The sequence below is a fragment of the Squalius cephalus genome (assembly GCF_949319135.1).
Source record: "Squalius cephalus genome assembly, chromosome: 1".
Lineage (NCBI taxonomy): Eukaryota > Metazoa > Chordata > Actinopteri > Cypriniformes > Leuciscidae > Squalius > Squalius cephalus.
The window spans coordinates 56869568-56893310 of record NC_137122.1 but is presented as its reverse complement, the minus strand read 5'-3'; the positions used below and the strand labels follow the sequence as shown (position 1 = coordinate 56893310).

The following is a 23743-nucleotide window of genomic DNA, read 5'->3' as shown; positions in this document are numbered from 1 at the left end:
ACTGAATACAGAAATAAAATTAAATGTAAAATAATTTTGGATCGTTTTCATTGTAAAAATTAAGTGCAGATTAGTCAAATAAAGTTACAAAAGTTATCTATCTATCTATCTATCTATCTATCTATCTATCTATCTATCTATCTATCTATCTATCTATCTATCTATCTAATCTATATCAGATATGAGAGATAAACATGATCACAGCGCCCTCTGCTGTTTTTTAATTATTATTTATTTGACAAAGAAGAAACAGCACTGCATTGAATACATTAACAAAACTTATTACATGGCTGGGCTGAATTCCAATGTAGAATGCGGTCTGTTATTTCTTGATAACAGACCGCTGCGAAGTATAACAGACCGTTGCCATGAAAAACAGCGCGTTGCTATGGACGCGGAACGGACTATTTTCTTTGGCGGAAGCAATACAATCGTTTTTAAATCAATAAACTCCTTTTTAAATCAATATTTTGTGGCAAATGATTTATTTATTTTGTAGGTAGCCATGTAATAAGCGGGATAATGTATAGAGAGGCGGTCGTTATAGCGAATAACAAGCCCTTCAGGCTGTCAAGACCCCTCCGCTTCGCGTCGGGGTCTCGTTCAGCCTGTCGGGCTTGTTATTCGCTATAACGACCGCCTCTCTATACATTATCCCTTACAAAACAACTCCTCAACACTCCTCAACAAGTAAGAAAAACCCGTACATAGTTCTTAAGAAACTTGTTGTTCTTACTGTTATCAATGAGTTTAAGAGATTTTACAATAAGGGAAATCTCAGCAATAAAGACATCAAATCTTGGCAAAGTCTTGAGAAATTTGTTTTTGTGAATAAAAAATGTACAATGCAACACAAAGTTGCAAAAAAAAAAAAATGCAACACAAAATAAAAATTAAAATGCAATTAACAACATTATCAATAGCATAGTCACTCCCAGAAAAATAGAGGAATATATCCTTCAATGAAAAGTTTAAATAAAGTGAGAAAGATAACAACCCAAGCTCTCCTAAAGAGATCACAGCGCCCTCTGCTGCTGTTGTTGTTGTTAATACACACTGTTTGGTGACGTCACATCATGGCGCGACACTTACTGTCTGTAAACTGCGTGTTTCGGTTCACTCGAGGATATAAGAGCAGTCAACGACTCCGCAAACACACATGTTGTGGATCATGTACTGACGCCTCGAATCTGTGTGTGATTCACGACAGACAGAATCAGCGCTTCACAATCACTCTCGACTGCGACGGTAAGAGAAAATAACGTTATTCATTCTGTCTCAAACCTAGTGAGCATCAAAACAGCAGATTCAGTCGCGCTGATGTCCACTAGATAGGCAGCACTCTAGGTTATGAGCCTGCATCACTGATAACAACATCCCCCTGTGTGTGTGTGGTGTGAGCAGGAGCAGCGAGTAGTGCAGTGCTGAAGTACACTATCACACATGATCAGCTGGTGGAGCTGATGTCTACTGAGGTCCCTCAATCTCACAGGGGTAAAGGTGTTGCTGCACACCTGGCGAAGGTCAGACCGCTTTAAACTCCCTCACTTACTCAACTTCTGCTGTTCCCTGTAACTCAATCATCTACTTCTTCTCTTCTTCAGGCTGCGCTGGATTTTGTTGTTGAAGAAAACATGAAAGCGAAGATCTCCTGTTGGTACATCAGGAAATATGTGGATGAAAATCAACATCTGAGATACCAGGCTCATCTTGAAGATAAATAAAGGCAGAACTAAACAGATTCTACCTCTGTGTTTTATTTTATGATCATTTTGTATAAGTTTTTACATATACATCAACCATAAGTGACCAATCTACTGCTTAGTAACAGCCTAGCAACCACCAGAAAACCCTAGTAACCACTCAGCAACTGCCTGACATTTTCCTAGTTACTATACAAAACACCATAACAAAACACCTAGCAACCGCCTGGAACACACTAGCAGATGGCAGACAATTATATTTTTATTTTTTATTGATGTACACTACAAGTCAGATGTTTGGAATAATCAAGATTACAGTACAAACAGTAATGTTGTGAAAATAAATATTTATTCTTACAATATATTGCAATAGAAAATCTGCTCAAAAATAAAATGTAAATGTACTGTAATTTACTAATGTAAATGTAATTTATTCCAGTGATCAATGCTGAATTTCAGCATCATCATTACTCCAGTCTTTAGTGCACATCATCCTTAAGAAATCATTCTGATCTGATATGATGATTTGATCAGATATTGTTTGTATTATTACTAATTTTGAAGTCTTGAAACTTGAAAGCTTAATATTTTTTTGGAAATTGTGATGCATTATTTTTTCCAGGATTCTTTGATGAATGTGACAGGTTGTGTGTCTCTAATATTTTCTCTGGCTCTTGGTTCATTAGAATTAGTTTTTCTATCTTGTTTGTGTTTGTGCTCTTGCCACATTTGTATTTCAGGTGCGTCCTGAGACTGATTTATATGATGTTTCACAGTCTTGTTCGTGCGGCTCACTGTTTTAGATGCTGTTTTTAAGTGTTTTAGGACGATTTTGCCCTGTGGATCCATTTCATATACAGTATCTGTGATGAGAAGTGTTCGACATTTTTGTCATTTGTGTTCATAAATTAAACCAATAGGTCTGTATTCTGATTCACTGAGGTGAAGCTGTTTGAAAGATTTTAAATATTATTATTAATTGTGATTTAATTTCTTTTGAGATTGGACTGTTTATTTTTTTCTTTTTCTTTTTTCTTTTGTTATGTTGTTTCTTTGCTGGTGTAAATACATCCACAGGCGTATATATAAATATAAATCCACATGTTAATGTCTGATGAGATGCTGTGATACTGAAGCTTGACAGAAAGGGGAGTTTATTTGCCTTTTAAAAAATTTTTTAAAAGATTTGTAACATTAAAAAAATGTCTTTAATATCACTTTTGATCTATTTAATTTACTGTGTCCTTGCTGAATAAAAGTTATAATTTATTTTATCTTACTTCTGAACATTATTTGATGTTTTTTAAATCAACTTCACAATGCTAATTTACATTATATTGCATGGATGCAAATATTTTTTTTTTTACATGGGGTTCCTGCTCTTTGACAACTTTCCCTTTCTCCTCAATGACATGAAAAACACTTTACAATCCAGCTATAATATGGTAATATTTACATAGACCTGCTTCTGATGTAGAGATACCTATATTAAAGTCCCACATCGCCCTAATTAACACAATTCATCTATCAGTTAAAAAGCGATTTATTCATTTATATGTTTACTTTTGAAATAAATAAGTACTCACTTGTTTATAAAATTGTAAGTGGCACTTCTAGTCTAGTCAGGTGCAGTTGACGTAGCGAGAGAGCACGTAGCTCGACGTCATCACTTTCAGTCCAGTTTGGGTCGGGCCTTGTCAGTCTCAGAGAGTGAAACCGAAAGTGGTCGATTCAGACAACAGACGCCATGTCAGAGAATTCAAGATCAGAAATGGCCTCAAATGTCACGGTAAGTTTGTTAAAACGTTTTATATCTATAATATCAATAGCAGTATCAATCAAATCTACCTATAGATAGAGCATTTGCGTGTAAATATATCTAACTCAAACACGTTAAAGCTAATTGTTCGCTAACTTACTTCACGGTGGAAACGGTATCACTCATGAAAATGGATAAACGTCAAACGAATCTGACCAAATAGACGCCATTTTAGATAATTCTAGATCACGATAAGTTTAAAACGTTTAATAGCTGTAATATAAATATCATTATCAGTAAAATCAATGTAATATCAATAGCATCTATCTATAGAGCATATGTCGAACTCAAACAAGCTAACCAATGCTCAGACAGTGATTTAAAAAAAAAAAAAAAAAAAAAAAACACTTTAAATTAAACTCATTTTATTTGCTATCTACAAGGTTATCGCTACTTCACGGTGGAAACAGTAACACTGTATTTTATTTGAAATCCTGGTCCAGATAGCATCGGTCGTGGTTTAGTTTGACTTAGTTTGACTTTAAATAAAACATGTGAATATAGCCTATTGATAATCCATAAAGCGCAATAGTAAAGTTATGTAAGTTTGTCTCACATCAAACAATGACCCGAAGGTTACTTGTGGAAAGTAAACCGAAGCCACGCCTGAAAGAGTCCAAACAGCAGCCGAGACTGACATCATAGGTGTGTTCGACATCGGCTGCGGCTGGATGTACCCGATCGGCGAGAGTGGCCGCGTGCAGGCGGGAGGAGCTGCAAACGGAGACGTGAAGTCGGACACTTTCTGATTTCCGTGGTGACCGCTCACGTGGTGTTTGCATACTTTACCACAGCTGAAGTGAAATAAATGCAATATTTGCCAAATAATAGATGTTTCAGAGACATTTTCATTCAATACTTTATATACTGCTTCATACAGCGTCTGTTTGAACAAGAATAAAGTTAAACATACTATCAATGAAGTGGAGTCTACGTTTTTTAATCAGTTTTAATTTGATAAACATGACACAATATAACATCGCAACGACATGAAAAGAGTGTCTACTGTTATAAAAAAACTGATTTGAGAGCTTTAGGGGAACTAAAGGTGTTCGAATAAATACGAAACACACGTGATCGTTGTCATGCAGTGAATCCGGCCAATCGTGGAACAGCTGTATCGTCATCAGCCGCTCTTGAGAAGCTGCGCTGGCCATAGATATCATGAGCTGTGTCCCAATGTGAAGACTGCATCCTTCGAAGGCTGCGGACTTCAAACGATGCAGCCTATGCGTCCTCCGAACGACGCTCCATGTAGCCTTAGTAGGATTTCCTAATTGTGCAGCCAGGTGTTCCCGATTACCGCTCCAGGCGCCAAGCAACGGTGCGAGAGTATGCTGCCATCCTGATAATTCATTTGATATAATTGAGTAAACAGCTATGGAGCCAGAATTGGCTATTGTCATTTTTATGTTTTATATTTTACTGGAGGACATGGTATTAAGGATGTTTCAGGTCATGTACTTTCGGCTTAGCCGAAGATTCAAATGTTCATTTATATCTTACCTTGATGCGATTTTGTAGGCTAGTGTATTCTTTAAATGGACCTTGGTAAATATATTTACACAGGTTTTCAACCCTATTTGAATATAAAACTCAGTTGAATATAAAAAGTCCAGTGCGAATGTTACTCCCGCTCTTCCTCGGCAGCTGTCAGTCACTGTTGCTAGGCGACAAGAACAATCGTCCGTAGGCTAGACCGGTCCGAGCGCTTCAGATGCGCCCTTTGAAATGGGACGGAGCTGTAGTTAGCAACAATTTGTTAATATTGTGACAATAGGCCTACATTTTGTTACTTTAATTTTCAAAATAACCAGTGGTGGTATGTAAGGAACTACATCGTTAATACTCGAAGTGATTTTCCCACACAGGACAGCAACACTACAAAATTATGTGATTTTACAATATGATGCATTGTTTTACAATAAACTACACAAAAGTATATAGTTTAAATGTATCAACCTTGAAAATATTCAGAAGTAAAATGCAACATATGCAGTAATATAAAAAAGCAGAACCATCATAAAAACCCTGACAAGGTTTTTTTTCCTCCAGAATTCCTTTACTTTTACTCTTGATACCTTAAGTACATTAGAGTATGCAAGATAAGTTTGCTTAACTAAGGTTTGAAATATATGACTAGTAGTTTTTCCCCAATGCGGTATTAGTGGTTATTAAAAGTACTTTAGTGTAATAAAGTATCTCAATATTTATTCCATGAGTCAGCCCTGCAAACCTGTTGGTAGACAACTTAGTGGATAGTGTAAATATGCAGTCAAACACTCTGGAGAGCATCCCAGATGATGTCCACCAGCAGGAGGCCTTACCAGGGTCTCTATTGTGGAGCCCATCCCGGTCCAGCAGCACACCAGGGTCTCCCACTTAGCTGAATAAAACTCTACATAATATATAATATTTTATGTACTGTAAATTTAAATGTTTATGTTGATTTTGAGATGTTTAACGTATGTTGTAAATAGTTGGGGGAAAAACGTTATAGAAGAATTTGTTTCATGTAGAAATTATGACTGTGACTGTGAAAAACTGAAAAATAAACAATGTCCAGAGCAATGAATTCTCTTTTATTTACACATTTAAAGTTGCATATTTTTTTTTCCTTTTAAAAAATATAAGTGAAAAAAGTTAAAGAATATATATATATATATATATATATATATATATATATATATATATATATATATATATATATATATATATATATATATATATATATATATATACATATTTCTTAATCATTCTTTCAAGAAGAGAAAACAGCCTGTCCATTTTCTCCAGTGCTCTCCTCGCCTCTGCAGTCCCATGTCTTCTCTAATCAAGTCCAAAAACTCGTCCTCTCTGTCTCGCCTTCATCGTGGTGCTGATGCTGATGATGCTGCTGCCCCTGGCTCCTCCTCTTCTTGGTCACACACAGCTGAACTCGGCCCTGGTGTGTCCTCAGGGATTGAGGCAATGAGGGTGCAATCATCTCATCCATGAGGACAAACCAGGGCCAAGTTTCAGCAGTGGGTTTCCCACTCACACCCTCTCCTGTCCCAGGACACGTGCAATCCTAAAGGCAGAGCAAATTAACCATGGCTTGTTAACAACAACAGCACATACATTTCAGCAAAGATGTGATCTCAACTTTCTTACTTTGTATTTTTAAAATCATATTCATGTTCAGAAATCATATTCATGAATACTCAAATTTGGTTAAAACCTTTGTAGACATAGCAGCACTACAAAAACACATACAAGTGAAACCCCATTGCCTTATCTACTGCTTTTCCTATTGTTGTGGGCTTTATAGGGTGAGTGATATTTCTTATTCACACAAGTTAGACAGACTAGTGCAAATATTACAATAAAATTTAATTTATTTAGTTTATTTATTTATTTTAAATTGCAGTTTAATAAATTGAGCTGTCTGCTCCTTGCTCCCTGAAACAATTATTAAACTATTAGCTCAAGTTTTGCCTCAGACCACCTGACAAATGAAGCCACCACGCAATGGTGACTAAGGAGTTATGGTTAAGTTTATAAGAAAGAAAAACTTGTGGCTTTTAACTCAGGTTTCACTAGCTATTTGAGTAAATGAAAACATAATACTTACATTTAAATGTGAATTTGCCGTCCACCAGCGAACTCTCGGCCGTCATTTATTTATTTATTTATTAATAAAAATGCTGTCGTCACCGCCGCGCGATGAATTATGGGGTAGAATAGGGTAAGATAGACCGCAAAGTGTCCATTTATGTATCCTTCCTTTCACGGGGAAACGAAGGGTGCATTTGGCGTCGCTTTAGCCTTCGTCGCGCCGCGATGACGCAACCGGCCTTCGAATACGGACTGTCGGTACACGATCCGTTCAACCTGCACGATCCGTTTCACGCATGCGCATAATTACGTACGTTAAATAACAAACGGGTTCTTATGGACGTATTTTGTTATTCTGTGCCGTGATGAAGACAGAAATATTATGTCGGTGCCTGTAACAGTTTTATACACTGCTGTCACGTTATTTGAGCTGTTTCTGGATGAAGGCAGACTTGGACGTATTTTGACAGTGGGTCGTGTTGACACGAGTTCAGGGAAAACTTCCTAATGTCAAGTTTAAAATGAATATGCGCTTAAGGTGCGTGACAAAAACACACGCGCACTTCAGTTAGTGCGATTAAAGTGTGGCCGCATGCTGCGATTTAAAACAGCGTACGCCGCCTGTTTTAATACGATTATAGTTTATGCAATTATGAGCTTAATCACATTATTAAGTATTGTGTTTACATGAGGTAAAGTATAATCGCAATATTGCTAAAATCCCATTATACGCATGCGTAGAACGGATCGTGCAGGTGGAACGGATCGTGTACCGACACGGACTTCGGAGGATGCAGAATTGAATTGGGACAGCCTTCATCGCGCCGCGGTGACGCAATCGGCCTTCAAATGCGACCTCCGAAGTGTGCAGCCTTTGAATTGGGACATCCTTCGTCGCTCCGCTGTGACGTTTCGACGCGCCGCTGTGACGCAATCGGCCTTCAAATACGGCCTTCGGAGGATGCAGACTTCACATTGGGACACAGCTACAGGCTAGATGTCTTAAGGCGGAGTCACTTCCGGCATCACCGGCGGCCATCTTACCACAGGGCTCTGTGAATTAAGGTGAGTGATCAGCACGCACACAAATCCACTTATCTCGCTGAAATCTTGACGGATTTACAAACGGTTTGGTTTCTTACAAACGTCATTAACGTGGCTATAATTCTTTCATATGGAAGTCCATTGTTATAATTATTCATATGTATGCAGTGTCATAGCTACATCTCTGATGATTATATCAAACCAAACCGTTAGAAAATCGGTAGAAAATTGAGCAAGTTATGGTTATTTAAAAGTACATGCACCATGTTACGAGTGAGCGAGCACCCTGTGGTAAGATGGCCGCCGTGTGCGGATGTCGACCTCCATTGGCCAGCAGCGCGCATGAGACATCTAGCCTTTATATGATATCTATGGCGCTGGCTGAGTTCTCCGGCTACTCTCGAATCGCTCTCGCGGTACTTTGATGGTATACGTCACAGTCACGTGGTGTCGGCGCTGTATCAAGTCGGACAAAATTTCTAACCGGCATGCACTGCTTTAAGTCAGCCGCCGATCGGTCTGCGCAGAGCTGCATGAAGTCGAACAAGCCTAATATGTGCTGCAATCTTCTTACAAAACTTGATGATGAGTGTAGATTTATGTGCTGTTACCTGAAAACAATAATAGACGAAACAAAAAAAATGTAAATATGGAAACACGTAAGAGCAAAATATTTTAGACTGAGAAAGTTGAAGTTGGTCTGCAGTATCATTTAGGATGAAAATGATAAACTACCCGATTTTTGTGCTTTTATGACAATCTGAGGTAAAATGAGAACCGCGTCTGCGCATACGTGCGTTGTGTCAGTAGTAGATTTGACAGGTGAGAAGAGATAACCTCTCTGTCGACCTTTGTACTTTTCCTTTTATTTCCTTTTATATTTTGTGACCTGAGTTGAATTTTATTTGTAGACTTTCCCTCACTCAATCCCCATGTATGCGGACGAGTGTGACGTTTAAACGTACAGTATGTAATTTTTTCTCCACTAGGGGTCGCTAACCTCTTTACAATAACAAAGGCGTAGTTTGATGACGCAACACATGCTAAGAATTATGGATGTTGTCGTCAACGTCAAGCCGGCCGATCTAATAATGTTTATGGTTGACTGAATACATCAATGCTTTTATCATGACTGTGATATGAAGCAGTTCGGGATTGCTAAGAGACAGCTATCAGCTCCAAACGCGACGCGAGTCCCACGGATATAAAAGGAATATGGACATTTCATTCTACCGAACTACACGCAGAATTACTACTCACAGGTCAGTTTATTAGACAAATTAAACTTGTGAGGTAACGCAGTGCTGTTTCACTTGGTCTAACATTACACTAGCGCACTAAACTGCATTTAAATGTGTTGAAATTTATGTGTTAGTTTGTCTGTACGAGACTAACTTAGCAGTAAGCTAGATCAACATTAGAATAACATACAGATCATATTCTAACATTTTATCATTGTTGAACTAACGTTATATAACATTGATTAGTTTCATGTAAATGTGCTCACCTGTTTAATAAAGTACATGTAGGAGCGGTCGAAGTCTCGGACGTGGAGCTCTCGTTTGTCTATGGGAGCTCTAGGCATCTCGAAAACACAGCGCTGATATTGATTCTCGTTTTAGTTCTCCTTTTTTATCCAAAGTCTGCTTGCCATGGTCCATAATGTTTGAACGAAACAACAACAGCGTGCAAATAGACATTGCGAACTCCTCAGATGTCTGCATCTGTCGCTTTGGTTAATCAGAGGGCTCTGCTCATAGCTCTGGTTACCATGGCAGTACGAGCGGAACCATAGGCGGAAACCAGGGACAACGCGGATATGACGCCATTGACTGCGACATAACGGAAATAAAGACAAGGTCCGTGTCTTCGAATTAAAATATTAATTTCTCTGGATTTAGAAGTTAATTGGAACTGTCGGGATAATGTAAATACACAACTTTAAAAAATATATAACATAGATATAGTGATTTTTTATATTTTTAAAGCAAAAAAAAATACATATTGTGCCTTTAAGTCATTTTATTAAAACCGGGAAAAATACGTCATCTCTCGTCTCTCGTGCATCTTTTCCTCCGACCCCAGATAGCAACATTGTTTTTAGTTCTTGTGTTTCTGCTTGTCTCTTTTTCTGTTCTCTTCTTTCCTTCAGTGCCATCATTCCACGCTGTATGTGGGCCAGATCCGCATTCCACAAGTGCCAGATGTGGGCCGGATCTGGCCCACATACAGCGTGGAATGATGGCACTGAAGGAAAGAAGAGAACAGAAAAAGAGACGAGCAGAAACACAAGAACTAAAACTGACTTCAGCCACAGCTTAAGATGAAATCAACTGAAGAGAAAAGAAGCCATTAAATCTGTGAAGATCTCAGCAGAGGAGGATTAAAGGGCATATTGCAGGTTAGAAGACCCTATGAGTCAATGTATAGAAAAATAATGTAGGAACTAGATTTTCTTTAAAAAAAACTTTTAAATGCGCTACAGTGGCTTCTGGAGTCGTTTTTGTGAGAAAATTTTACTTGCGCATCTGAAAATGGGCGTAGCGGGCGTGACGTCGCATGAGGGAGAGCGGTCGATTCAAACAACAGGGAAATAATGGATCGCAAGACTTTTAGGACGCTGAGGAAATTGTTACTCGTATGTCGGAGCACAGCTATACAATTATGAGCCTGCTAGGCAGCCAAGAAAGCAGGGACAGGCCAGGAATAATGTTAGACAGAACAACGGTCAGAGGAGACAAATTGAGTTGTGGTGTGACTGTGAGGAGATGAAGAACAGGGCAGGTGTCTTGGTGAGAGACCAGTGTTAGCTTATAGATACGTTTCCTTGAAATTTCCTTGAATAATTGTTTTTTTTTTAATTAAAACAAACATCATAAATATGATTATTTTTTTTTACTTTGAGCAATGATGGAGCTATACTTGACTCTTCTTAGAAGCAAATAAAAGAAAACAGCTCCTTGGACAAAATGAAATGTAATATTGGTAGTATAAACAAAGGTTTATTTTAGTTCAGATTAACATTTGAGGGCAGGAATTGTATTCATGTCAAAATAAAACCGACGTAATGTAAATTGAAAGCATTTTATCCTATTATTCCTGCCAAACGTCCATGGTTGCAGACAGTAGTGTTACTACAGTAAATCCATGGTGAATGTTGCTGATCTGTGGACACTGGACAGTTCATTCATTGCACAGTTTATTCCTGGTTTCCACGTCAGCGCTGTTTGATCCATTAATAACGGAGAAATGTGAATATTTCTCACTAGATCTCGCAGCGATGTTATTACTTCAGTGGTGAATTCAAATGCTTTATTTACTGGATCTCGCAGTTACAGTGTTGCTTGATCAGGCTCACGCTGCACTGGTCCAAACTGATAAACGGTCCACACAAACACAATAACGAGTAGCTCAGTTTTCGTTTTCCGAAGCCGACGCGGAAGAGAAATCCCGTCTCTTCACCTGCACAAACCGTGCCCAGGCACGAAAGATAGCAAGCACCGTCCCTTTTCTTGTTAGGAAACCGGTGGACTCGATGTCCTGACTGGCTGGAATTTTTGCAAGCTCCACAAACACAATAATAGGCCTGTCACGATAACAAATTTTGCTGGACGATAAATTGTCCAAGAAATTATCCCGATAAACGATAATATTGTCGTTCTGAGACCATTTTCATTTAATATAATTATAATGGCATAATAATGCAGGTACACCTTTTCAACGATCTATAAACTTTTATTTCTAAAGAATATTAAACATTGAAAACGGAAAACATTTTAAATATCCAAAAAATGAACAAAACAACCAAAAACAATGAAAGCAATGGACTCTTCGGTTCGCACACCGAACGCGCAGCTCAGCGCAGCGCCACGTTTTTTAAATTCGAACACATTATTCTCTATGAGAGTACACACACCGGCGGCGCCTTTCGGCGTCTGTCCGCGGCGCCCAGCAACGGCTTCAGGACCGTGTTCAAAATCCTGCCGCGCCACAGAGCGCCATTTAAATAGTTTTATATTAAATTTACATTTATGTGTCTCAAATCGTAGTTAATGTATATATGGACTTAACCCTGTGCTGCAATATACATTTAGTTTTATATTTATTTACAGAAATCAGAAAATTGCTTATGTTATCGGATTTTCAGGTGACAGTTGTCCTAGACGTGGCGCGGCGCGGCGAGCTGCGCGTCCGGTGTGTGACCCCCTTTAGTGTCTGTTAACAAAATAAATGTCTGTTAATAAATAAAATGGATGTAAAATTGCACTTCGAAAAATATTAAACATAGGCTTTAGACATTAGGCATAAATAGTGATACATTCCATAACAGGCCAAACTGACAGTTAGGACCTTTGTAAACAAATAAAAAAAAGCCTCAACAAGCCATATCACACCATTCTGCACTGTCCTCCGGTTACTTTGTCCTCCTGTTACTTTGTCAAGTGATTGTGTACTGTCGGGAAGACGGAGACGCACTTTATTGCGTGTATGCTGCGCACTGAAAATACTTGGTTAGGATTAGGGGTGAGGAGTGCGTGCTTATTACACGCCATAAAGAGCGTATCATATGCACGCAAAAACTATTTTTGGCGTATAAATGGCACGAGAAATAACATTCGTGGTATAGATACGCATTTTCATGTGATCGGGCTCGCTGTCGCAACTCACAATTAGCGTCTTCTCTCTCTCCCGGCAGTAGCCGCAAACGCGGCGCCGCCTCCCCACACAAAGACCATGCAACTGACAACAAGAGGGTTCACTCCTCCTATACGCTAAAGAACCGAGCGAGAGTGGTCATCCAGTCTCTTTGGTAGCGAGAGAGAGAGACGAGGAAAACAAACAAGCATGCAAATGGAATTATCGCGGCCGGAAAAATTATCGAGCTCATTTTTTTTTATCGTGCGATTAATTGACTTATCGACTATCGCGACAGGCCTACACAATAATTTACCATGACGATGATAAATTAAAATACAAAAACTACTGAAAACACACTGACTCACGACCGCTCTTACTGAATACCAGCCTACTCTGCACTGAGCTGCGGCAGAGCACAGCACACGTCTACCTCATGTGACGTAAAATGACGCGATGTTGAAAAAAAGCGTTTTTTTACGAGCAGTTAAAGAAATGCTCACTTTATCTACTAAATTGGTGTCCTTATGTCGTTTTAAAACATTTTAAATCCTGCATTATCTTTTCATATGATATTTTCATACACGGTTATATAATAATTTTGATTTTTTTTTACCTGCAATATGCCCTTTAAACAACTGACACACACAGATATCAACAATCAGCATATGAATGTCAACAATGGTGACAATCACAAATATTTAGATCAATTTAGAACATCACTGAAAAGCTACTAATTCACAACGAAATCAACAGCAAAAAATAAAAGCAAATATTTAGAATTAAACAAAATAATAGGACAATTCAGCTGTATAATTTATTCAAGTTGCAATGCATGCTGGGAGTTTTGTACTATGCTGGTACCCAGCATGCATTGCAGCAAGTTACATTTGATTGTTACCATTGTTGAGATTCATACGCTGTTTGATATCTGTGTTTGTCATATTAAACTGACTTTTTTGTGCTCATGTTTTTTAAAGTCTTCTAACTGATTGTTATATTGCTGGATCTCATGCTGCAGTAACACAGGGTTTGTGATGTGAAAACATTAATGGAACAACACAATTGTTAAATTCCTAAGACATCAGTGAAACAGGTTATTTCATGATGATTATAAATCCATCAACAGGTAACCATCATCGCCTGATCTCGTTTCACTTTAGCTTTCTTTTCTGCTGCAAATGTGTTTAACAAACACACTGTCACAGCGGCCAAAACAAGACAAAAGATATAATAAGAGTTAGGAGCCCAACTAATGGAAACACTATGGTGACTTCAAATGAAACACATTAGAGTTAAACCTCTGTTAATTCTCAATAAAAACTTCTGTAGACGTCTGACAGAAATAAAGTCAGTCTGGTTAGGGACTGTTCGTTTTTTATTTAAGGGGCCACCGGAGGAGTTTTGAGATCTGTTGTCAAAAAAGACATGACCCTCCCTTCGCCAGCAATACATTTTTCTATGACCCTCCAAAATGATTGTGAAAAAAGGCATGACCCTCCCTGATAATTTATTGATTAGCCTACTTCTGTACTGGTTTGCGCTTGGCAAAGATGTTCAGATAGCCATTGTTTGTTTGTTTTTTAAACCATAAACTCTTACTTTCTCATCTTACTAGGGCTGTAACGATAGACCAAACCTACGATTCGGTTCGTATCACGATTTTTGATTTGAAAAAAATCATGTTTTCGGTGCTGATGCGGTGTGACTCGTTCAACATGTGGGTGGCGTTGCGAATAAAGCATCTAAAATCTGTCACAAAGAACCGGCAAAAGTAATGATTATTAATATGTCAAGTATAGCAAGGAGACATTTTAATTGTTTATTAATAAACAAGTGTTTTCTGTGTCGACTGCAAAGATGAAGTTGACGATGCGTCGCGATCTTCTCAGAACGCGCCAGAGAGAAATGCACATTTCATAAGCAGAAAGCAGTCTGTTTTCCTTCGTTTTGAATTGTTCTGTTTAAAAGTAGACATTTCAAGCTTTCTATATATTTCTCAGGTCTGTGAGGCAAGTAGCATACCTTACGCTGAGTTTCGGTTCATTTATGAGACAAGAGTCCAGTTCACTCGCCCGCGCCTCCGTGTCATGATTATCTATTTTCTACTATATTTACTTCTTATTTATTAAATCCAGATGAAACATTGATTAAAATTAAGATACAATTAATAAAAAAAAACTAAATTCACTTTAAAGAAAGGCTTTGTGCTTTCTGTTTGAGGTCTCTGTGAAATTTTTAAAGTCGCTTCAGAGCAGTCATGTCCGTAATGGAGAACTGTCACCCGTAACTTTTTTTTTTTCTTTTTTTTTTTCTTCACATAAATGCTAACACGAAAAATAAAATAAAAATAATATAATATTTTATGTTCTGTGGAGGCCGATCTTTATTCATCCGGTGGGTATATATCTTTTGGTTTGCACAGTGTAATTCATAGAATTACTAAAAAATATTTTGCCACCTAAAAGTTAAAGATTTTTTGTGTCACGTCACATGTGTATTTCCCTCATATTAAATATAAAACGCATGTGTAGACTGATATTTTTCTAATGTCTTGACTCCTTTCAGATGTTTCAAAATATTGGTATTAAATGCATTTTCGGAGAATTTATATTTCAAGTTTTGACTGCAAATGTCACGTCCATAACACTGGAATCGCCCAATTTTAACGAATTTATCCTCAACTAGTTTTTGTGGTGTAGGTCTACGTATTTTATGTTAACTTAAATGATACTAATAGTAATTTAAATATGTGGTAGCCCTACATCTTACACATCGTGGAAACAAAATAAGAATGGAAACTAAAATATGCAGTATCGCCCTACAGCGCACATTCTATCAGCTGCAGTTCTGGCTCCTCAGTCCCAATACTGTAAAACTCACGTACATTCACGTCACACATGTTAATGCGGCGGTAGAGTTACACTCACAGGACACTGTGCACTTAACAAAAGTTCATTATTTGCTTGTGCTTTAAAGCTTTGCCGGGTAAGCATTTCTTTGGCATTCTGTTCTGACTTGATGCACTTTTTCTAAACGCGAACTGAAGTGCGCACGCACTGTCAAACAGCGCCAAACTGGATTTTTGTTGGGTCAGACCCATCTGATATCGAAGGGGGGCTGATAACGTGAGATCAACATGGAGCTAAATGGAAAAAAATAGCACCAAACACAAAGCCACTTTGAAATGTTGCTGTTTTCATGAATATAAAAGTTGGGTGACCCTCCCCCTAGACTAAAAAAAGTTGGATGACCCTCCCCTCAACAAAGAATAAAAAGACATGACCCTCCCCTATTTTCCTCCAGTGGCCCCTTCCATAAATACCGAACGGTCCCTTAGTAATAAGTGAAGCTGGTAATGCTGTTTGTGGAGTTGTTTAATCCTCCTCTGCTGAGATCTTCACAGATTTAATGTCTTCTTTTCTCTTAAGTTGATTTCATCTGAGAGGCTGTGTCTGAAGACAGTTCTTGTGTTTCTGCTCGTCTCTTTTTCTGTTCTCTTCAGTCATTCTGCTTGTTAACAGGCTTATTAAGGCTGAGATGACTCCATATTTAATATACACAGATTTTGTGGCTCAGATAAGGTCCAGTTCTGGTTTATTTCTTTGCTCTTGGCTGACATGTGGTATTGCTATGGCCTGCTTGTGGCCCAGATCCGCATTCCACAAGTGCCAGATGTGGCTCGAAACAATGTTGCTATCTGGGACACCATATGTTTTCTCTCTCTGGGCAACAACATTCTACTTTGTGTTACAGTCTGTTAAACACAAACCCACAAACTATGTGCACAAGTGAGATCCGTCACACCACTAGCCAAATATTATTAAAGGACAAGTTCGGTATTTTACACTTAAAGCCCTGTTTTCAGCCATTTTGGAGGTGGGGGGAAAGCGAAAGAAACCGAAAATTCTCGGGCCAGCAGCATGTGTCCAAATTTTAATCTTAATCGTTCTATTTCATCAGAAACAATCTGAAAACAGGGCTTTAAGTGTAAAATACCGAACTTGTCCTTTAAGGAATGCAATAAGAAATTGTACAGGATGTTTGATCTTAGTAATTCTGTTGGATCATAATTTACAAACCTATCTCTCTCTCTTTCCTCTATATCTCTCACGACTCACCCCTGAGAATCTGAAAGAATAAGGACTGGTGGGACGTTGTCCTGCTCCACTTCACAGACGCAGTGAAAGGAGAATTATAGAATGACCGGACACTCATTTATATGACACTTTATACAACAGGAATGTCATACGCCATTATGTTATTTTACATCATAGCACATGCGCAGTCCTTTCAGTTTCAGTTTTCAATCCGATCAAGTGTTTACATATCCTTTCGATCGGATTAAAAAAGGAATAAACCACCCCTTTCAATCCGATTGAAATTTCATTCGGACTGATTAAGGTTTTTGGCTTTTCAGTCCGATTGAGCCATCAGTCCGATTACTAATGGATTATTTGGTTGCATTGATTATGCGGCGCCCTCTAGTGTCTGGTGCCCTGGTCAATTGCCCAGTTTGCCCAGTGCTTCTGCTGGCTCTGACTACACACAGGTACATAAACAATATCAGTATTGGAAATAGGCCTGCACTATTAATTGCAATTAACCCAAATTCGTTGGTTTGGCTTAGTGCGAAATAAATCGCAAAGACTGCGAATATATATAGGATATACAGACCCTTTCCAAAAAATTAGAATATCATGGAAAAGTTTATTTATTTCCATAATTCCATTCAAAACGTTAAACTTCCATAGATTATAGATTCAGGGCCCACAGCTTAAATGATTTCAAGTATTTAGTTGTTTATTTGTACATAATTTGCTCTTCCAGCTCATAAAACCCACAAAAACAGAATATTACATGAAATCACACAGTAATTACACAGTGATACCATGGTCATTGAACCAGGTTTTGGTTCTTTTGTCAGTGTGGGCAGGTGCAAATCCTGCTGGAAAATTAAGGAAGCATGAAGTGCTCTGAAAATGTCCTGGTAGACGGCTGCGTTGACTCTGGATTTAATAAAGCACACACTGAAAAAAGTGAAACATCAGTGCAATTCATTCAAAGTATATATTTACATTGGTCCAATGGAAAATTGTGATTTTCAGTTTATACCTTCTGTTTTCACTTTGCCTCAAAGTAAGTGTTATGCCCTCTATCACTGAAAAAAATTATACTTTGGATTAACTTAAAACAATTGATGTAATTTTGTTACAGCTAATTTTTTTAGATTTTCTCAAATTGTATTTATGATTTAGTTAAAACCATAAATTTTGATTTAATGTCAAACCAAAATTTAAATTTTTTCCAACTCAACGTTTTACCTTAACCCAAAGTACACAGCAAAAACTCCAGTGTTAAATTAACACTCAAGAGTGTTAAAGTTAATGAGATAATTAAGTGATTAATTGAGTGATGACTGAGCATTATTGAAGACACCTGATGTTAACAAGCAGAATCACTGAAGGAGAAAATCACAAATTGTGATTATGGTGATCAGTGTTTGCTTTAGTTGGACTCTTGACCCTTATATGTTTACTTTAAATTTTGCTTGTCTGCTGTTATTGATTTATAATAGTCAGATGAACAAAGAAAAACTGTGATCTGATGGTGTTGGTTATGTTTTGACATAATCATGTTGTGATCTGAAAAATGAAACTTATTGAGATAGTTTGGTTTAACTTGTTAGCAGCAGCTCTGTGATTCTACAGTATATGATTTTCAGTAATTTTCATATAATCCAAAATATTTAATAAACATTGTTCTGATCAAAAGACTTTCAAATGAATTTATTTAGAAACACAGACATCAATAATCAGCCTGTGAATCTCAACAATGGTGACAATAATAAAGCATGTTGCAGTGGCTGCCACCAATCACAACTCATTAATGGCTCCCATCATGCATTGCGGTATGAATAAATTATGATCTGAATTGTCTATGTAATTTACTTTTCCTAATTGAATATTCTGCTTGCCACCATTGATGACTCTGTGTGTGCCTAAAAGTTTGATTTTTTTTTTTAAACAACTTTTAAGAAATCCTTTGTATTATATCTAAAATTCTGGATAATTATGCAGAATCACAGTTATGCTAAGTAAATCAACATAAATCTTAGTCAGAAATAAGGATCTTAATGAGTTCAGTGATCAAATTCAAATGATGATTGTCATAATATAACCAACACCATCCCAGCCCATATACACTCCAAGGAGTGTTAATTTAACACTGGAGTTTTTGCTGTGTAAATTGCGATTAATTGTGCAGCTCTACTTCTTACACAGAATAAGGCACACAACATATTATTTCATTGTATTCTATACTTTGATAAAGGCTATGTCGATTAGCATTGAAGTATAAATATCCTTTATTATAATGAAAATACCCAAGAAGACTTGAAGATAAACCATATTTTGTTGTAGTTGTGTGTTTATTAGTTTAATCAGTCAAAGCGTTTCAATATCTTTCAATGCCCATGGGGATTTGAAGACAAATTGTATAAAAATGATTAGCATAAGAATAAAAAAAATCATAAAGATCAAGAAATCCAGAAAAAATATATTCAACAAAATTAAAAAGTAAGGATAAATTATGCTTGACAGGGAACGCACCTCAAAGTCGCATAGACACTTGTTGCTGTTAGAGCAGTCAGCGTCGAACAATATTAAGCTAATTAAAGTTCAATGAGTGATTTTCTTTTTGTTCTTTGATCAACATTAGGCTAATGGTGGCAGCGAGTATAGGCTGTCAATCCACTGATTTAATAGACATAGGCCTACTGTTTTACTTTCTAAGCCGTTTAAGACAAAATCGACTGTGTTTACGGTGATATTTTGAACTTGAAAAAAGGTGTGTACTGACGTCTTTCCATGGTTGAAACAACAATTCTTCTGATGTTTATTCATGTTTATTTGACGCTATAAATTAACTAGAAGGATAATTGTGAGATATAATTGTATATATTTGTCCGTGCACTATGTGAGAGGCGGCTCTTTGCTCGCTTTGGATGTAGGGCTGCAGCTATCGATTCTTTTTGTAATCGATTAATCTAGCACTTAATCGATCGATTAATCGGATAAAAAAAATTGTGTGTTTTTAAACAACCAAAACAAATAATGCATAACGAAAATGATGTGGCTGTAAAATGATCAAGCATTTGGCTTTTATTTCTCAAAAAACAGAGGTATTTATTCCAACTCCAACCTTTGGCTCCAAAACTAAGCCTATTTATTGCAATTTTTACCCATTTACTGTATGGTGCCAGTGCCAACAATTATATAACAATACAGTTAAGTCAACTTACTGTAAAACATGTATAACATGTAAAACTATGAATACAAACTTAAATAGTAAAGGCCATTTGGCCTTAGTTTTGTCTTCTTAATACAACATTACAAAAAAAGGATTGCACCTTTTGCAAATTACCCACCTGAGAACAAAAATAAATGAAATGAATATAAAATATTAAGCCAAACAGGTACACAATGTATACAATTTATATATATATATATATATATATATATATATATATATAAAAGTGTAGCTTTGAAAAGGGGAATGTTTTATTGCAAATATGCATTTTGTTAAATAGAAAAAGAACAGCATTTTGTTTTTCACTTAGGCTAGTTGAAGCATATTAGCACGTTTTGTAGTATTATATTTTTTTGTTAATTGAAAATGTTCTATGCTCAATTACTTTGGTAGCTGATTATGTCTCCCCCAAAAGTACGAGTGGATTTGGAGAAGCAGGCTGGGGAGTTTCATTTTTTGTTGTTGTCGTCTGTAACTATTTGGCAGACGTGACAGCCTACAAACAAGGTCTCGCAAAGACTGCCATACAATATTTGTTCCTCCATCACGTCCCGGTGTATACAGTGAATGCATGCTGAAATTATTGTTGCGTGGCCACATAAAAGTTTAAGCATATGTGATGCATTGCCGCAATTGGTCTGACTGGCGCATGAGAGAGACGAGGGTGCGTGTGTGTGTGTGTGTGTGTGTGTGAAGGGGTTCTTTTTTTTAGGCTATACTCTCTTGCAATTGAACGTGAATACGTTTACTACTTAAAAACATCAAAGCTAAACATCATATCTAGTCAAACCGCATCACGACATCGCTACAAATACAGTATAGGATTAAAATCAGCGAACATCAATGTATAGGCTTAGGCTACGTTACCTTGTTTCTGCGACGCTGAAAGGAAGCGGTCCCAAACTTTAGACATTCTCTGCCGTTTATGGACATCTACTCTCCGCCATCGCGCCAACTAAATTCAAAATGTATCACGCGCTATGGTGTGCTTCCTGAACATTGAACAACGGTCCGTGTGAAACAATCAGATCCCTGCACGTATAGTGCGCCTCATGGGAATTTAACGAGGCTTCGAGGCAGAGTTTTTGCCTCGAGGAATTTTTTTGTAATCGAGTTAATCGAGTAACTCAATGAATCGTTTCAGACCTATTTGGATGTGTGCGCAGCACAGAAAACAGCACGCAAGCAGAAGGGTTCCCTTGTATCTTGTGCTTAGAGGTGCTCTAAGCGATCCCGGGAGACATAACTTCTTGTTGACATTCAAATTGTTGTCAAACAAAACGGAGGCTAGCTAGACCCTCCCTCCTCCTCATCCCGTCTCCTCCCTCCTCCCCTCCTTTCCGGCATAAAGGAAAGTCAAAGTAGTCACTACAAACACTTACTGATACTTTTTACTGATACTTCATTCAATGTAATGTCGCCAAGTTAGATAAATGGTTTTATATATTGCAGAACAGAATGCAGAAAAAGAGAAACATTATCTTAAAATCGTTTCGCCACCTGAGGTTATAACTATAGCTCCCATACAAGGACGCAATAATAGCATGATCACGTTATCTTCGCGTTTCCCAGTGAGCATAAACAACGGCGGCGTCGTAAACAAATTTAGTCAAAGTTGTCAATAGCCTATAAATGAATGTTGAATAAACATTCAAATTCATAAGAAACAGTGGGTGAAAACGTACTCGGTTACTAACGTAACCTCGGTTCTCTCTAGAAGAGGGAACGAGTACTGCGTTTGAAAAACGCTACGGGAAAAGTCTCTTTTCACGAAACACTGAAGCAAAAATTATCCTTTAATTTTTATATATGTAAAACGCGTTGCGGCAGCAGCAGACAGCTGAAGCAAGACGGCTTGTCCGCTCATTGGCTGCTCTGCGGCAACTGCATAAGCCTATCGAGCGCAGGCTGATGCAACATCAGACCAATGAGGGCGCTTCGCGCCCTCCTCGCCACTTCCCGCCGAGACGGGCGTGGCTTACCTCTATAAAAGGAGCTCGAGAAGGCTGATTCACTTGATTTTGATCGCCGAAGCGAACCAGAGTGAACCAAACGCACGGCAAGGGAACGCAGTACTCGTTCCCTCTTCTAGAGGGAACCGAGGTTACGTTAGTAACCGAGTACGTTCTCTTACGAGAGTTCTCTCGTACTGCGTTTGAAAAACGCTACGGGAACCCCTTGTAAAACGCTGTGCGTGCTGGGATAACAAACACTGATCACCGGAAGCTGTTTCAGGCATACAGTGCATAATCACCAGATAGACTCACACAGAGTCGGGGAATAAGGGGGAAGCCTTAATTCCCTATATTGTAGCGTCCGCAGGCTAACATGACCTCACAGGGAGAGTCCAAAGACAGGAGGGGTTTCCTCCGTCCTTATATAGACATGTCCACAGACGCGAATATGACATCACATAGCCAGGGCAGGGAGCCTGCACTAATGTGGGAAAACGTGGGTCTTACACAGTTCTGCCCAGTATAGTCGGTAGCGCATTGCGCCTGTAAATAGATTACACCGACAAAAGCTTAGCCTGTAAGGCGGGAACCTCTAGGTTATAAAACCTGATAAATGTAGACGGTGAGGCCCAGCCTGCCGCCGTACATATATCCTGTAAGGAAATCCCGCTGGACCAAGCCCACGAGGAGGCAACGCCTCTCGTAGAGTGCGCTCTGACTCCAAATGGGCATTGAATGCCCTTGGCAGTATAAGCCAGCGCTATGGCGTCAACTATCCATCTGGATAGACTCTGTTTTGAAACAGCCGTTCCTTTGGAACGTCCGCTGAACGAGACAAAGAGCTGCTCTGTCTGTCTGAAAGCAGCAGAGCGGGACATATAAGTTCTTAAAGCCCTAACAGGGCAAAGAAAACTCGAATCCCCTTCCTCGCTCGACGCCGGCAGGGCAGCCAGGGAAATGACCTGAGCCCGAAAAGGCGTGTTGAGGGATTTCGGCACATAGCCGTGCTTAGGTTTGAGTATGACTTTAGAGTCATTAGGACCAAACTCCAAGCACGTCGGGCTCACGGAGAGCGCGTGCAGATCGCCTATGCGCTTCACTGAAGCGAGAGCCATCAAAAACACTGTTTTGAAGGACAAAAGTTTGAGGCTGACTGATTGGATAGGCTCGAAAGGGGCACCTTTCATAGCCGCCAGGACCGTAGACAGGTCCCACATAGGGACTGACGGAGGTCTGGGTGGATTCAGTCTCCTAGCTCCCCTGAGGAAGCGGATGACTAGATCATTCCTCCCCAGTGACTGACCCAGCGTTGAACCGGAGAACGCTGAAATAGCCGCCACATATACTTTGAGCGTGGAAGGGGATCTGCCCTTATCCAACAGCTCTTGTAGGAAGGAGAGAACCTCCGCTACCTCACATTCGAGGGGTGAAAGGCTCCGAGCTGTACACCAGCCGGAGAAAACCGACCACTTTGAAGCGTAGAGCCGCCTGGTCGACGGCGCTCTAGCCTCCGTGATGGTATTCATGACTCCCTTTGTGAGACTAACGGGTATCCGTTGAGCGCCCACACATGAAGGGACCATAGTTCCGGGTGTGGGTGCCAGATCGAGCCCCTGGCCTGCGAGAGGAGATCTCTCCTCAACGGCACTTGCCATGGAGCGATGTCCGCTAACTGCATC

At 38.7% G+C, this 23743-nt stretch overlaps 2 protein-coding genes across 5 annotated transcripts in view; both read left to right on the top strand.

Moving 5' to 3' along the window:
- The first annotated feature begins 1040 nt into the window (after window positions 1-1040).
- On the top strand, window positions 1041-1741 carry LOC307155848 (protein NATD1-like). The gene is made up of 3 exons (XM_079866837.1): window positions 1041-1248; window positions 1405-1523; window positions 1605-1741. The coding sequence occupies exons 1-3, from the start codon at window positions 1077-1079 to the stop codon at window positions 1722-1724; spliced, it is 411 nt and encodes a 136-aa protein (XP_079722963.1). The 5' UTR covers window positions 1041-1076; the 3' UTR covers window positions 1725-1741.
- Window positions 1742-3402: 1661 nt separating this feature from the next.
- LOC307155419 (NACHT, LRR and PYD domains-containing protein 3-like) overlaps window positions 3403-23743 on the top strand; it is a 117735-nt gene continuing 97394 nt past the window's right edge. For all 4 annotated transcript variants that reach the window (XM_079866022.1, XM_079866021.1, XM_079866020.1 and 1 more), the window contains exon 1: window positions 3403-3492. The gene's annotated coding sequence lies outside the window, so the exon portion shown is untranslated. The remainder of the gene's footprint in view (window positions 3493-23743) is intronic.

Bases quoted from the DNA above. Each gene is read 5' to 3' on its own strand.
- LOC307155848 (XM_079866837.1), top strand. From the start codon at position 1,077: ATGGCGCGACACTTACTGTCTGTAAACTGCGTGTTTCGGTTCACTCGA. The intron at 1,249-1,404 runs GTAAGAGAAAAT...TGGTGTGAGCAG, and splicing joins AATCACTCTCGACTGCGACG to GAGCAGCGAGTAGTGCAGTG. The intron at 1,524-1,604 runs GTCAGACCGCTT...TCTCTTCTTCAG, and splicing joins TTGCTGCACACCTGGCGAAG to GCTGCGCTGGATTTTGTTGT.